Source organism: Symsagittifera roscoffensis, chromosome 4 (genome assembly GCF_963678635.1).
Source record: "Symsagittifera roscoffensis chromosome 4, txSymRosc1.1, whole genome shotgun sequence".
NCBI lineage: Eukaryota > Metazoa > Xenacoelomorpha > Acoela > Convolutidae > Symsagittifera > Symsagittifera roscoffensis.
The window spans coordinates 29,521,196-29,536,982 of NC_087065.1; the positions used below are offsets into that span (position 1 = coordinate 29,521,196).

At 36.8% G+C, this 15,787-nt stretch overlaps 2 protein-coding genes across 2 annotated transcripts in view; both read left to right on the forward strand.

Annotated features, from left to right (window-relative positions):
• LOC134844582 (UPF0193 protein EVG1 homolog) overlaps positions 1-15,787 on the forward strand; it is a 260,384-nt gene that overhangs the window by 28,522 nt on the left and 216,075 nt on the right. The gene's annotated exons all lie outside the window — the stretch shown is intronic.
• LOC134844838 (uncharacterized) lies at positions 675-1,046 on the forward strand. Its single transcript, XM_063861655.1, has one exon. The coding sequence runs from the start codon at positions 675-677 to the stop codon at positions 1,044-1,046; it is 372 nt and encodes a 123-aa protein (XP_063717725.1).

Here is a 15,787-nt window from a genome sequence, read left to right on the forward strand (position 1 = left end):
CGATGTTTGGGATTAGAAATATAAACCCATTGAGTGATAGTAAGCAGATTTGCCTGGTACCGAAAGCATACAGTCGAAGTTCATTGGTTATAGGCCGGAGCTTTTCCGTCACACAAAACGGGCTGTATGTGAGTAAATGGTTGAAAACACTGGACACAAGGGTTTCAATCTAGTGTGGAAGGAAATTTGGCTGCGCTTTCCCAGTGAGGACGGAGTATGAAGGAAGCGGAACCTGAAGAAGCATCGAGTAAAGAATTGTCCAAATCGCGCATGTTCAGATTTCGTTTTAAAAAAGATAATTGAATTGAGATCTTCAAAAAAAATATTTTCAATGAGATCTGAAACAGATGACGGCTTATCGAGCTGCTCGAAATTTCCGGAATGCTACTTGTCATATGAACTAGAGTGAAACAAAGCGGTTTTGCCGGGGATAGAGCATCTAAGAGGTAAAATAGTGCAGGGAGAGTTTGTGTTGCTAAAAGCATAAAGCGAATATTGGTTGTTGTAATTTCGTCGAGCACGACATCAAACTAGAAGAAGGCGCCGTTCCCCACAGGGAGGGAGTGAGGCGCATGACACCTCATAAATCGTAGGAGTGGCAAGCGGAAACAAAAATGCTGCTCCAATACGAACTGATTGAACCCTCGAAGTCACCTTGTACTTGTGGGGTTGTCATGGCCAAGAAGAACGGAGGACAGCTAAGATTCTGCTGCGACTCTCACAACCTGAACGTGGTGACAATAAAGGACGCTTACCCAATACCACGCATTGACGAGACCCCCTCGAAGCTCGGCGATGTCAAGTTTTTCACCACACTGGACCTGGGTTTTGCCAGTTGCAGTTTAATGCTGATAAAGACATACGAAAGGATGGGTTTCACCAAGGAGGATCTGATACGGACAAGCTTAATATTGGCAGCCGCAATTTGCAGAGCCATATACATAGCCAGGAGATCTTCAGTAACTGTCCTTCATATGGGAGGACCGAACCTCTGGATGAGTTTTTTCGTGGTGAGAATCTTGACGATTCGGATCAGTTCATCATAAAGGATAGATAAAAGATAAAAGACCGTATTTGCATGTGAGTTGGGCTTGTACCTGTGGAAGAGGATGCCCTTTGGCTGATGCGATGCGGCGGCGACCTTTATAGGACTGATGGCTCAGGCTTTGACCAGCGTAACAAAGAAGTATGGGAATCTCCTGATGTGCTATGTGAATGACGTAGTGATAGCTACATCCACCTTGGAGGACCACATTGACAGACTCGATGAATTCTTTGACTGCATGAAGAGACCTGGCTTGAAATGCAAACCCTTGAAAAGTGAGAACCGTAGGGACTCAATAAAGTACCTGACAAAAATGGTAGACAAGAATGGCGTGAGGCGGGATCCGGATGCGGTGGAGGCTGTGTTAACATGGAAGGCCCCTAAAACGGACACGCAGTTGATGAGCCTCCTAGGATTTACAATTTTTTATAGAGAGTTCATAAAAGGATACGCAGACAAAGTCTACCCGATGCAGCATCTGATGCGCAACAAAGGGAAAAAATTCGAATGGAACGAAAGGGCACAGGAAACCTTCGAGAACAATAAGCGGGATTGTGCAAAGCGCCAGCGCTAGGCATGCCCACGGAGAAAAGCATGTAGGTTCTCGACACCGATGCTTCAATGGTAGCCATATCCGGAATATTGCATCAGAAGCAAGAATGGAATGGGAGAACAGTTCTCCGTCCCAGTGCATACAGCAGTAAGATGTTGAGCGACACCGAAATGAAATACGGTGCTTCAAAAGCAGAAATGTTTACAGTAGCCACGTTTGTGGAGAAGTATCGCTCCTACTTGGGGAGTGCTCCTTTTAAGTGGCGAGTGGACAACCGAGCCTTATCCTGGTTAAAAATTCACTCAATGGATCAAAAATTACACCGATGGATAGTCAGGTTGAATGGCTACCACATGATAATTGACCAGAGGATGCGTGACAAGCAGCAGAATTCAGACAGCATCTGTAGGAAAACTGAGTCTTATGAAAGATTGGAACAGAAGCACGCCAATCACGCGGAGATCGTGGAAGGGTTCTCGTTTTTGGACAAAGATATTCACGAAGCAGTTCCCTTGACGAGACGGCTGGACAAGTCAGGATATCCTATACCAGGACACATGAATTACTAGTGGAGAAAGCGGCAGAGATTCGAGCGAGAGAAATAGATTATCCTGGCCGAGAATCGAGCAAGAGAATTGAATAGGGAGGTTTATCAAAACCGTGATAGTGATCGCTACCTGTTCTCGAGTGAGAAAGTCCTTGGATTTGTCGCTACGTTCAAACCTGGTTCAACAGGAACTCTCTCGTATGAACACTAACAGCCCATCATTGCTAGACAAAACGGTGCAGGTCACATCATAAGGATGCTGGCTGTGTTGTTGAAGAGAGAAGTTACTTGAGATAACCCTGAATGGGCAGCAGCCATAGCTTCGCCGACAGTCAGTGAGAAAGAACGGATAAAACCATCAAGACGCCAGCACAAAGTAAATGAAAGGGATTGTAGGACAGTAATGCAGCAACTAGTGTCCTCAATTCCGCAAAGCGTTTTTATGAGGACATCGTACAAGAAAAAGGAACAGGAGGTCGGTACTCAGAAGAAGATAGTCACTTTTGAGGCGACCGATCAAGGTCTGATAGAAGCCGAGTCGAAAAATCGGAGAGAAAAAATTTGTCCGAGAGTCGGACATTGAAGGAAGCGGATACGTAGGTGGACAAGAACAGGCGGACAAAAATTGTCCGGGGAGCTTAGATGGGTGTGTAGATCATGCATATCAGAATCTGCCGTTGAGACATGCTCCACGGCAGACTCATCTGTCGAAGACACCTCGAAGAGATCGGAGGTTGACACGTACTCGGACAGAAACTCGAGCACAGTATCAGAATTGTCAGTGTTGACGATGCACACATTACTGGTGGAGAATCGAGCAAGAGAATTGAACAGGGAGGTTTATCAAAACCCTGATAGTTATCGCTCTCTGTTCTCGAGTGAGAAAGTCTTAGATAATGCGGCAGATGACCTGGAGATGATAGCGGTGTCAAAACGTTCGATGCGCCTATTACCGCAGAAGGAAGCAGTCAGAATTGACCTAGAACCATGTAAAAAAGTTGACCAAGCTCTTGGCAAAGATTTTGTGTGTTAAGATTGAAGATGACGCGCATCAGCCCGATGAGCTAAACAGTCACCTGAGGGTCATGAAGACAAACTTGAAGGCAAGATACAGACTCTCGGGCTTACTAAGAGCGCAGAGAAATTACCGCATGACATGTAGCTTGAAAAGGTGGATCGAAAATGGGACAGCAGAGAAAGGAGATCGGGAAGAAGATAATTACCAAGTCTTGAGACAGGACTATATGCAAGAAAGGTACGTTTCTAAATGAACAAGGATTGGGTTGTTGCTTGCAAAAGGAGAGAAGAGGACAAGGTCCTATACAAGTAAAACGCGACACTGTTGTCGCAGCTCTTTCAAACGGAATTTTTATTCAGGTCACATAATCAGATATGCTATCAAGGAATCGATAAAGTATACCAGAAATTTTTGAAACGCTTCGAGTGGCTTATGATGAATAAGGCATGCGAGAAGTGGTTTACGGCATTTCTGTCATGCCAATAGGTGAAAGATCCTAGGAAGTTGCGATTTCCATTAAAGTCAATCGAGTCATCCGCGTTCAATAAAGTGGTGCAGATCGATCACCAGAAGATAAATATGACAGACAGTGGCTATATTCAGGTCTGGGTGATGATCGATTCATCAGTATTCATAGGACGTGCCATGCATAGCTGCCTCAGTCTAGGAGACGTGCGATCATCTGATCAACAGATGGATAGCAAGACATGGATGCCCGATAATATACCAATCAGACAACGGAACTGCTTTTGTGGGTGAGCTTACTAGGGAACTCCGGCTCATTCTACGGCGTACCTGCCCCAAGCGAATGGCTTGGTAGAAAGACAAAACCGATTTTGGTGTCGATGGTGAGGGTGTGTTGTTCCCGATACATGCCTGATTGGGATACAGTTTTGCCACAAGTGATGGAAGCTTACAACAGTACGCACCATTCCACCACAGGAATTAGTCCGCATGATGTTGACTGGGCATTGAAAAGGCTTTGCCTTTGATTTTCTTTTATCCGGAGTATCCAAAAGAAGAGAAGAAATGAAGAATTATCCGTTAACAATATTACCAATGGCTCAAAAAGAAACACAGATTGTTTCACAAAAATCCTCTATATCCAGCCAACATTTCGAATCTTAAAACATACAAACGAATAAAAAAAGTTCTTAGCAATGTTAAATTTTCATTATTCGCAAATCAATCAACAAGAATTTGAGCAACTAGCAGAGTTATTATTAAATTACCCTATGATTTTTACCACATCTAAAGTCGATGTTGAAAAATTAGTTTCAACACTACACCTTCCCCTTAAAACTGACACAGTTTTCAAATAGCTCTCAGAAAAGACTCCTAGACGTCCTTGAACAATAAAAAAGAGTTACCTTCACAACCCTGTCATTGTTCTCGCTAAAGGCGAATCATTAAAAATCGTTCTAGATGCAAGATATATCAATTCCTTAAATGAAGAATCAAAATGCAATTAGCCTATTGAACCAAGACAAGTAAGACTCTCAAAGATAAATGGACAAAACTCTACAACTACCGACATGGATAGCGCATACAACGAAAAGCCATTAGACGAACAATCATGTCGACTAACACAATTTGTTATTGAAACTCAAAAATACAAATTTGATAGACTAGTCTATGGTAAACCCATAGGACCAGCAGCTTTTTCCGCATTCATGAGTAAAATTTTTAGACCACTATTTCTTAGCAGAAGGTATTTACATATTTAGACGTTGTTTTCATGCAGTCTCAAAACAAAACAAGAAATGTTTAAAGTATGAGAAAAGTATCATCAATTTTTGCTTAAAAATAAATATGAAAGTAGCCCCAGATAAATTACATTTTTTGTTAAATTCATTGGACACATTATTTAAGGCACCGTTTCTACACTTGTAAAATCACGAATAGATGCAATATTAAACTCCAATTGCCATCTAATAAAAAGAAAATTGAACAATTTTGGAAAGCTAAGTTTTTCAAGTAAATACGTTTAATAAATGCAATTATATCTTAGAAAACTTTATAATATTTTTCGACAACAAAAAAAAATTGATTGGACAATAGAACATCGAAAACGTTTTGACGAAACAAAAACCCTTCTAACAGAACAAATCATAAACACAATCCAGATTCAGACTAATCATTCTACGCAATGTGCGATGCCTCCAACTTTGGAATCGGCGCAGCACTTCTACAATCTCATAAAGATATAAGCAAAATGAACCTTATATCAGCAAATTTGAGATTTTTTACACAAGAAGACTCTCTACCCTTATGAAAAAATGTACAGCCATTAAATATACACATTAACCGAATCAAAACATCCAATTGTTCTTATCACGAACCAAAAATTAATAATTAAAGTCAAATCAAAACCACAGAATTTATAGGTTTCAACTTATCCTCTTGAAATTTCCAAGCGTACATTTATTATGGACAGCAGGCAAAAACTTTGCTTTACATGACACACTTAGTCGCAACACTCACTTGAATTGATAACACGAAAAAAAGGTGTAGAAATGCCAAAAATTATAAAATTATTTCTTGCAAAAGACAAAAAATCACCACGAATAGAACGTAAATATGCAGTAAAAACTGACTCTGATATTACGCAGATAAACGCCTGAGATCACTTCCCATTTTAACTAGACTGTCAAAATAATCACTACAAGGTCGATTTATTAGGAAAAACATAATTAAACCAATACCATTAGTGGGTCAAACCAATATTATCTAAACCAATACTAAATCAATTTTATCTAGTGTGTTTAAACCAATATTATCTAGTGGGTCTTGTAAATTGAATATCCTATTTATTGTATACTTTTGGTGGGTTCTGCTGTCAGCTCCTATTGGTTTTGTTTTATATTTGTGCCAAGATTTTAGTTGCCTGATGACAGATTCCAGATTTTATTTTTTGTTGTAATAATTGAAATGTCATTTCTTCTGTGGTTTGGAAAAAAAGGCTTTGAAATGCTTTTTTTCAGAGGAGTTTGTTATCCATTGGATCTTGTAATTTAAATATCCTATTGATCGTAGTTTTTTGGTGTAAATTGAGGTGGGGGGTCGGAAAATTATTGGCATCCGTTAAATTTTCTTTTTCTCTTATTGGGAATAAACTGTTTCAATGTGGTTTTTCTTATATGCTTCTTGTTGTGTAATATTTTTATCCATGGTGAGTACAAAAGGACATGCAGAGTCAGATAAAACATGTTCCAATTTTATTCAAAATTTTTACCTTCCAAATGCACCAATTTGGATAAAAATTTTATGCAATCATTGCATAACAAGTCAGTTGAACAAACCCTTCCTACACCAAAAGCAATTAGCAAAAAAACAAGACTTTAATGGAAAAAGTTTATATTTCAATCATAGAAATTTATTTGACACCAAAGGCCCTAATTCATCTTCCTCAGAAAGAAACTACGTATACAATGGTTAAATAAATATTATATAAAAATTGCAACCCTCTTCTATCAATTAGAACAAAAACCAACAAAATTGTCTGAACTTATACCCCATGATTCCCCCAGAGAAACTAATTGAACTAGCCTAAAGATGAAAGTCGACATGATCACGCAGCCTAAAGCCGTTTCACCTCCAAATCCTCTAACTGTATCCCCTAATCATCCTTTAAACAAACAAAAATTCTCAGAATTTGTTTCACAAAAAACTTGTCAAACCGAACTCTTTTGTCGTAATTCGAATAAAAATTTCGACCACTCTTGACTTGGACTCCGAAAAAGGAAAAATAAAGGAAATCATTTTTTGAACCCTTCTTTCCAAATCAGTCAAGCAATTAAAAGTCTCCATTTCAACTTTTCTTTCTTTTTTTTGGACAATTTTTCGACTTTGCATTTTTCTCATAACCGACCTTTTAGAACTGGCTATCCTCTTTTTTCTCTTTTTTTTGCAGTCAACTTGTTCTTTTCTATTCCCTAATACAAATCTACCTTTCTCTCTCCCAAACCATTGACCGCCTAATCAGGTACGAAACTTAATGTTCCATAAAGGAAATGAAGTTTACTTGGTAGAAAAGATATTTTCAACCTTTTCGTAACTATAAATACTTTTTTCATTTCTCGAATTTCAGCATTTCTTAATTGCATAGAGTAGACAATAATTTTTGAAAATCAGATCAGAATAAGATATATTTCAAAATAGCTAACCCACACTCACTCAAGGAATCCCCATCAACCACTACATCCCAAGACTCCCCGACCACACCAATATCTAACCAAACAAGCCAACCCCAATCATCTACACGTATCTCACTTAAAGAAAATCCTTCTACTTTTGAAGAAAGACACTCATCACTATCCGAACCATTAAAACAAGCTATTCGTCAAGCACGTCTAAGTGAACCTCAATACAATCCAACGTATGAAATTCAACCCTCACTTTAACAGGATCTTAATAAAACTAGACATTCAAGCCAAAATCGGAATTTAACACCTGCAGTAGATAGAAAACTTTTTCAACCACGACGAAATAGAAGTTTTGCCACACTTTGGGTTTTTTTAGTATACAAAGTACCCCTCCATCACTTTAATTAGTTTTTTAAAACAACTACTCAAATCATCCATCAGACTATTTAGTTTCAACACCAACTTCTGAACAACTTCGTGAAAATCCTTTCAACCCCCCCCCCCCCATTTTATCGAAGGGACTGCCACATTGGACGATAAAAACATTTTCACTAGGTGAACCAAACTTAGTAAACGAACCTATAGACATATCATCAGACACCAACTCCTTATCCTTACCAGAAACTGTTTCACTTCCATCAAAACCTTCAATAATAGGTCAAACACCAACAACTACCTTCTCCACAAAATTCACAAATAATTTAGACGACAGATACTTCAAAGCACAAGTATATTCTTACGATTAGACTGGAACACTTTTGTAGCACCCCCTCCACCTTTTGGAAAACACCTGGATAGTAATCGACTACATAACTGGGCACTTAACAGACTACAATATTGACGCGATACTCACGAAAAAATACAAGAACTTGATATCCAAATACTTACACTACATAACTTAACCCTTAAATTCGAATTAACTCCAAAATTAAAAGTTAGTACATTATCCATTATTACTATCCCCCAAAAAAATAACAGCTCAACCTTTGCCCCCTTCATTTAGTACAACAGAACTCATCAACAAATACCATAGATTTACAAAAAAGACAAACGGTTATTTAACATTCAATAGCCTTTTTTCAAGATTATCATACACTTGTATTTTCTAATATTTTCTCTAATTAAAACCCTTTTTCTCATTGTACTTTTAAAACCCATATCTCATCAAAACCCTTCCGCTCTCTAAGGACAACAAGATTTCCTTGTTACAAATTGATTGTGAAGAAAATCAACAAAAAAACACTCCATAAATAAGCCATCAATCAAGTAAGACAATGTGAATCTGAACCGCAAGATATAGAATCAACAAATATAATTGCTACACTTTACTCAAGAGCACGAGCTACAACTCTAACAGGAAATGAGTTTTCAGCAAAATTCTCAGGAAAGAAAGTACATTGTTCACAAATTTCAAACAGTAATAAAAAAAAGCCCGATCATAAATTCTTTTACCAAAAAAACATCGAACAACGTTCACCTCTCAACCCTGAAGATTGCAAAAACGAAATGCAACGATTAAAGTTAACCACAAATAAAAGCACAAATCACAAAATGGTAAATTTTCAAGTCTGCCCAGACTCTGTACGTTAAGCCGAACTTGAACGACATCAAGGTCATATTAAATTAGATAACAAATATCCGCACCACGGCGCACACGGACGTTTGAGCTATGATTTACATGATACATTGATATCACACATCGGAATCAGTAATCCATGAAATTGTAAAGCCGACACAAAAAATACCAACAGATAATGTTTTTGATTGGAAAGTTCAATTAGAAAAAGTACAAAAAACCCATGATTTAAAAGACAATATTATATTTTTTCAATGAATACGCTTACCTTGCAAAAATGATCAACGATTTTGCGATCCAACTACAAGAACACAAGCAACTATAGTTTGGTACCCTGAAGATACGTGTACCACATTTCAAGTCACTAAAATACACACAAGAATGATCAAATTTCGAGAGAAACACTTTATGGAAACTATACCTTTCGACAAACTAAACCATGATCAAATCAGATCAATTCGACAAAAATATCAAAACCTAGAAGGTTTACAAAATAAACTGACACGTTTTCAAGTTTACCCTGAAACAAAAGTAGCATGTCAATATTCCAAAGCTTTTTCAAAACTCGAAATTCAGAAATTCTTGTCGAATATGACAAAAGTTTTGACATGAAAACAGTAAAAATATAATTTGATACTGCTTCTACTTTGGTAAAATTTATTGTAGCCTGCATCTCCATATGAAATTAGATTATAAAACATTAGAGTTTTTCAAGAAATATCACTCTATGAATAAGAAACACTCAATCGCTTATGTGAACTCAAAAGAACACAAATAATGCAATCACTCGCTTTATCAGTGCTTAAAACACCCTATGCGGGTTATCTATTTTCAGGAAACACCTCTAATTTCATTTATTTTGAAAGTTATATCTTTTGGTATTATACCTGCACTAAAAAATTTCACCACTTGATGTTTTTGAAGATATAAGATGCTACCGACGAATCCCTATTGTTTTATAAGAATTAGAGTGTATTTTGTAGATACACTATCAAGACGTAGATATTTTTGGGACACAGCTGTTCCATGTGGGTCTAGAAATGGCCAAAATGTAGAACAGTCTAATCCAAGCAAAGATAAAAATTATCTTCTCACCCCATTTCGTACGCTAATGTCACCTCTCAAGAAAATTCCACCTCGCAATCCAAACATAGATTTACAATCAATCGGTATTTACTCTAAATCGGAAACACAGCATCACATTCGAACACAACAGTTTTAAGAACTCCTCATATAAATAGATACATCACAAAGACATTTGACCAAAGTTTACGCCGATTTTCACAGATATTTATAAACAAGACTACAGTGGACACTTTGAAGATATAAAAAACTACATATATCATATCTCTTAACATCTGTTTACGCAGTTGAAACAGATATTTACAAACAAGACTGCAGCGGATACTTTAAAGACATAAAAGACTATATATATATATATATATATATTAACGGTGAAAAAACCGTCCATAAGATATCTCACCGATAAATATTTTTAGTTTTGTTGATCTCAAAGATGAGCTCCTAGCCTTTCTAGGATGACCATACTATATATTAGTAAATTGACTATACCATACGCCATGTTTCGTTTTCTTGGATTTCTTTTTTCACTTCTAAAAGGATTCTATAACACATGTGCGATAAAAACGCACAAGTTAATCGACAAGCATGCCTAGCACGCATTTTATTTGCACGATTTTTCCGAATATTTTCAACCATTAATAAGATCCTTCTTGATGCTCAGATTAGGGAATATGACAAAAAGCTGACTACAAAACCAAATGACACTCCACAAGACAAAACAAATTCAACCCCACGGCACCACCACATCAACACAGTCTACATAATAATCACCCTCTAACTTTAATTCCACAGAATTTTAGGAAAACACACTGGCAATTACTGACCATACTTCTCAAGGAAGCAACTTCTCACGAAGCCCAATATCTCATATAACACCCCAACAACCAATCATTAACGACACATACGAACAAATAGTAGAACAACCTCAAACAATAAATGTTCGCTCTTAAAAACACTCACGAAGCCCAATATCCCATATAACACCCCAACAACCAATCATTAACGACACATACGAACAAATAGTAGAACAACCTCAAACAACAAATGTTCGCTCTTAAAATAATCATCTTTTTTTAGCCCACGGTGAGCCAACAGATTGGATTCCTCAACCGTTCCGTTTCCTTTCCATCAAACCTCCAACGCTGCTCCTCCCGCTTTTCCCTCTCAGATCTCAACTCCTCTCCCCTCCCCAGTCTTTCTTCTAACTCACCACGCATGGAATCAGAGGATTCAACCCAAATATTTTTGAACCCCATATCAATCTTTAAAAATTCTGACAGAGAAACCCCTGATGAATTCCTTAACTCCAAACCCAACCCTACAAATTTTTACCAGCCTTCTTTTCAATCCATTGATTCCCAACTTCGCGATGAAACCTTTCCCTCCCCATCTTTATAAACTGATGCTACCCTTATCCTTGCTCCAATGTCGAGTAATCAACCCGACGCACCCAGCCCAATGACCAAAAATCAACTAGAACATTTTATAACTCAACAACAACACCTTCATGACACAAATAACTCATTAACAATTCATCAACTAACTCACTCAGCCTCACAATCCGAATCCTCAACTCATTCAGTTCATATCGTACCTACAAGAGCACACCAAGTTTTTTTTTAAAAAAAAACCACCCTAACACTACGCCTCAATTTCTTATTAGTCGTCAACGTTCATCCCGACTATTTTCACATCACCCGCACAACACTCTAACACCCCAGACTTCTTAATCCACAACTTACCACTTTAACCCCAATACACATAATATGAAACTAACAATATAAACCAGCTGAACTTATTCGTTGGTGAAAATGTGCTAGTTCCCACACTCTCTTGGAGTTCCTACTACAATTTTACTAAACCACTGAAACTACCACGAAGATAACGAACTCTGCCATTCCTTCAATCACCAACTAACCACCGCACTTAACGAGAAACAATTCACTACCATTGGCTTAAGCCAAACCCTAATTAGATTTATAGCACCACGCGCAAATAGGTTTTCCATTAATCACTACGATCATGCTGTCACCAGTTAGATGGAAGATACCCCACACGAAGACGACCCCACCACTAATACTCAACTAACTGTAAAACTTTTTGTCAGATAAGAATATGTTTTCCACTTAGATAACACTAATAAAAAGTTCGATAAAATAATCGCCCGTGCACTAACAAACATCGAAGCCTACAAACCATTTTCAGTTAATTTAGCCATTTTGCACTCAAATTTCACTTTCTTACACCCAAGGAAACAGGCATTCATTGTTCACACAAAACTATGTTAGAGTTCAAACTAACCCACACCTATACACAATATCATATCAACTTATACAAAAACATTATATCAAACACACCAGCCCGTAACCTACAACATCGCTTTATTTTTATCAGTTCCAAGTACAAGTCAGCATATTTCTTAAATTTCACCTATTTTTTTAAATCTACTATCTAACACAGCATACTCCGTAATTATGACCCGTCAGGCAGATATATATATTCCGCCCTTAACCAACATTTTTCCCATTGATGACGCTCGCCCAAAATTAATATGTAGAGCCAATTGAAATAATCCTTCTCGAGCACATTCATAATACTAATTTTAATCACAAGCTTTATAACCTAATCCGAAACACAAATCAAGAACTTTGAACACTTACCGAAGAAGTAGAAATCATCACAGCGCTCGACTTTCTTTGGCCTCTGATTCGCACTAAAAACATAATCCGCATGCTAGCGAAGCTTCTCATAACATCCGACACGATAAAAACTAACTTCCCCCATGCATTTTTCCCTAAAACAGAGCCCGCATAAACATGAATTTTATTATAAACACTAACAAATCAGAAAACACTAACAAATCAGATACTCTTTTTACAATTCCAAAATTTTGATCTAACAATGAAACTGAATTATCCAAGTGGAACAAAATTTTATAAGCAAATCAATGAATTATTAATTCCAGGGTAAAATTCAAAAAACACGTTTAGTAAATTAATATAAAGCAAATAAATTACCATCAACTAACCTTTTTATGTGTGCTTCTTTTATAACTCGTCTTATACTCAATCACATTTCACACATTCTATCCACCGAACCCGCACAACTCGCCCACGTATAATTGTTAAGAAAATGAATTTTAAGTCTCAATAATAACTGATAACAAGTCTATTTTTTTACGCATTTCAAACTTTACTTTCACCCTTTGGAAGGAACTATAAGTAAGCTTAAATAAATCAACGCTGCTTCATAATAGCACAAAACCAACCGCATGTATAAGAAAGTCGCACGGTATTTGAACCAGACTAAACCCAGATTAAAACTGGATTAACTATTCTTTTGAAACCCACTTTCAAGTTTTATTGAAACCATTTGAAATACAAAACGTCAAAAGTAAAATCCAAAACACAACAATCTGTTTTGATAAAAGGACACAACCAAAAACAAAAAATAGCAAAACATCTGATAAAATAGAACAAAAATGTGAATACAAAAAAATGACTTTTCTCAAAGAGACGGTAAAATTATTTTCCCTCAACTGGCCTCACCACCCAGTAGGACGTCCTGAGCATGCTCTAAAGCCGGCCTAAGCCACCGCTTTTGACATGCACTCAATTTTTGACAAGACTTGCTCTAGGGTGAGCGACTCTTTAAAATAACCCGAAAATAACTAAAACGCTTTTTCGAATACAATTAATAGAACATCATAATTAAGATTGATTTCACTAACAAGATATAGATTTAATATGCATTGTAAAATACTTCACTAGAGCAAACGGAATGAGCAGCAAAGCTAGATGAAAATTCGTTGATATTCCGACTCTGGAATGGCAAATCTATTGGTTTGTTGCCGTAGTCACTATCCTCACAGGATTTGAAGTATAAACCCAACATCGCAGCAAAAGTATCTTTTGAAAACGAACAATGGTCGACTCGATGTCGACTCCACATACAGATCCTAGTCACTTGGCGTTTCACACAGAAAGGTCAAACTTCACGTAGTCTCGCTTGTAGTTTAACGAAATCGACAAATCATTGCATCAAGCTGAAATTTTGACACAATCACTCAAGACAATCTAGGGAAAACAAGACCCAGTTCTTGAACGAGAACAACTACCCTTCTTTTCTCTACGAGGAAAACTACATCCCTCCTTCCTTTACGCAGTCACTGCTCCTAAAAGAAAATTACTCGAAAGAACAAAGAAATCCCCACATCCTTACTTCACTATAATAAACAATTTGAAAACTATTAACTCTCTTAGCCCCGGATGGGTGGAACCAGTTTGAACCTAGTATTTATAACCAATTGTATTTTGATAAAGCTATCTATTTAAAAAATTACTGACTAACCAATCATGATCCATAATTAAAACTGACAATTATTTTTAGTGTTGAAACTACTTTTAGTTTCAGCACCCGAACAATTTGAATAAAACTTAGAAGACAGTTGTTCTCCTTTGGAGTTTCACGAATCTATCCGGCCGAAAATAGGATAGCGTGATGAACAGACGGTGTACTTTATCTGAAGTTAATCGATGAGTAAGCTGCTCCAGACATAAACTCATCTCTGCTACCAAAAGTCTCGAACAAGACCTACTAAAAACTTTGATTTAGCAAAATAGAATTGGAAATAAGATCAAAACAAATTGCAACATTGCAAAATGTTAGGCAGCATAGACAACTTAATAAGTATGTCTCCCACGATTCATTACGTCTACTTCCATGTTTCAAACGTAACGGCAAATACAAGGTCAAAAATTGAACCGCAGATCAAGTTTTTACGTCGGGACACGACGCACACCGCAATGTGTATACGTCATCAGAGTTCTCTATACAGTAGATTTTCAATCTCGAACATGAAAATAAGTTATCTTGGAGCAATAAGATTCACTACCAAGCTATGTACTTCTTGATGTTGTATTACAATACGAAATAACTTATAAACAACTGATAAAAACTTAAAAGCGTAGTTTGTAGCTAAAATGCTTTGAACAGATAAAATATTTGTTGAAATCAATTTGTTCATTGTATGAATAATTTTTCCGTTTTTCAATTTATCTCAAAAATACTAAAATTTTTTGATGCAATGATGATATTTTTTTTCTAAATTTATTTGTTCATCAGATGGAGATTTTGATAATTTGAAGCGGCATGGATTTATAAATTGAAATTTATTCAACAAAAATTACAATTTATGAGACACATCAGTTACGTACAAAAAAGATAGCAATAATCATGATCATTACGTATTATAGATTGATTATAATCTATAAGAACTCTTCTTAATTGTTTGACATTTTTAATTTGACACTCAACGCTTCTTTTCACAAATGGAACACAAATTGAAAGTTACCTGAAATTACATTTTCATCAGCAACGCAAAACATTCAACAATGGGACAGACTAATAATAAAACTGACAAGAAGAGCAAGAAAAGTTAGCGATCAATTAATTTGTTTCATTTGAAAAAGCAAAAGTAAAGCTGAGAGGTTGGCTTATGACTCAGAGATCATAAGCCAGATGAAGCATTGCCAAAATTCTCTAACCATTTCTCAGGTCTGACAGAGAAGGCAAAACAGATGCTGAAATATCATGGGTTGAACGAGTTGAATGCAATTTCATCCCATAAAACAAAGATTTGCTTAAGAAATTACAAAACTGTTTTAAGTTACAAAACTTAGAAAGTTTCACTAACCTCCCGGGTTGACCAAAAATGCTTATCATACAATTCTCATCAATGGAAAATTTCTTTTCATACAATTCCATACATTTCCATACGTAGAGAAAATTGTATGAAAACTCTATGATAAACATTTTCCC

Excerpts from the sequence above, each read along its gene's own strand:
- LOC134844838 (XM_063861655.1), top strand. The coding sequence starts at position 675 with ATGGCCAAGAAGAACGGAGGACAGCTAAGATTCTGCTGCGACTCTCAC.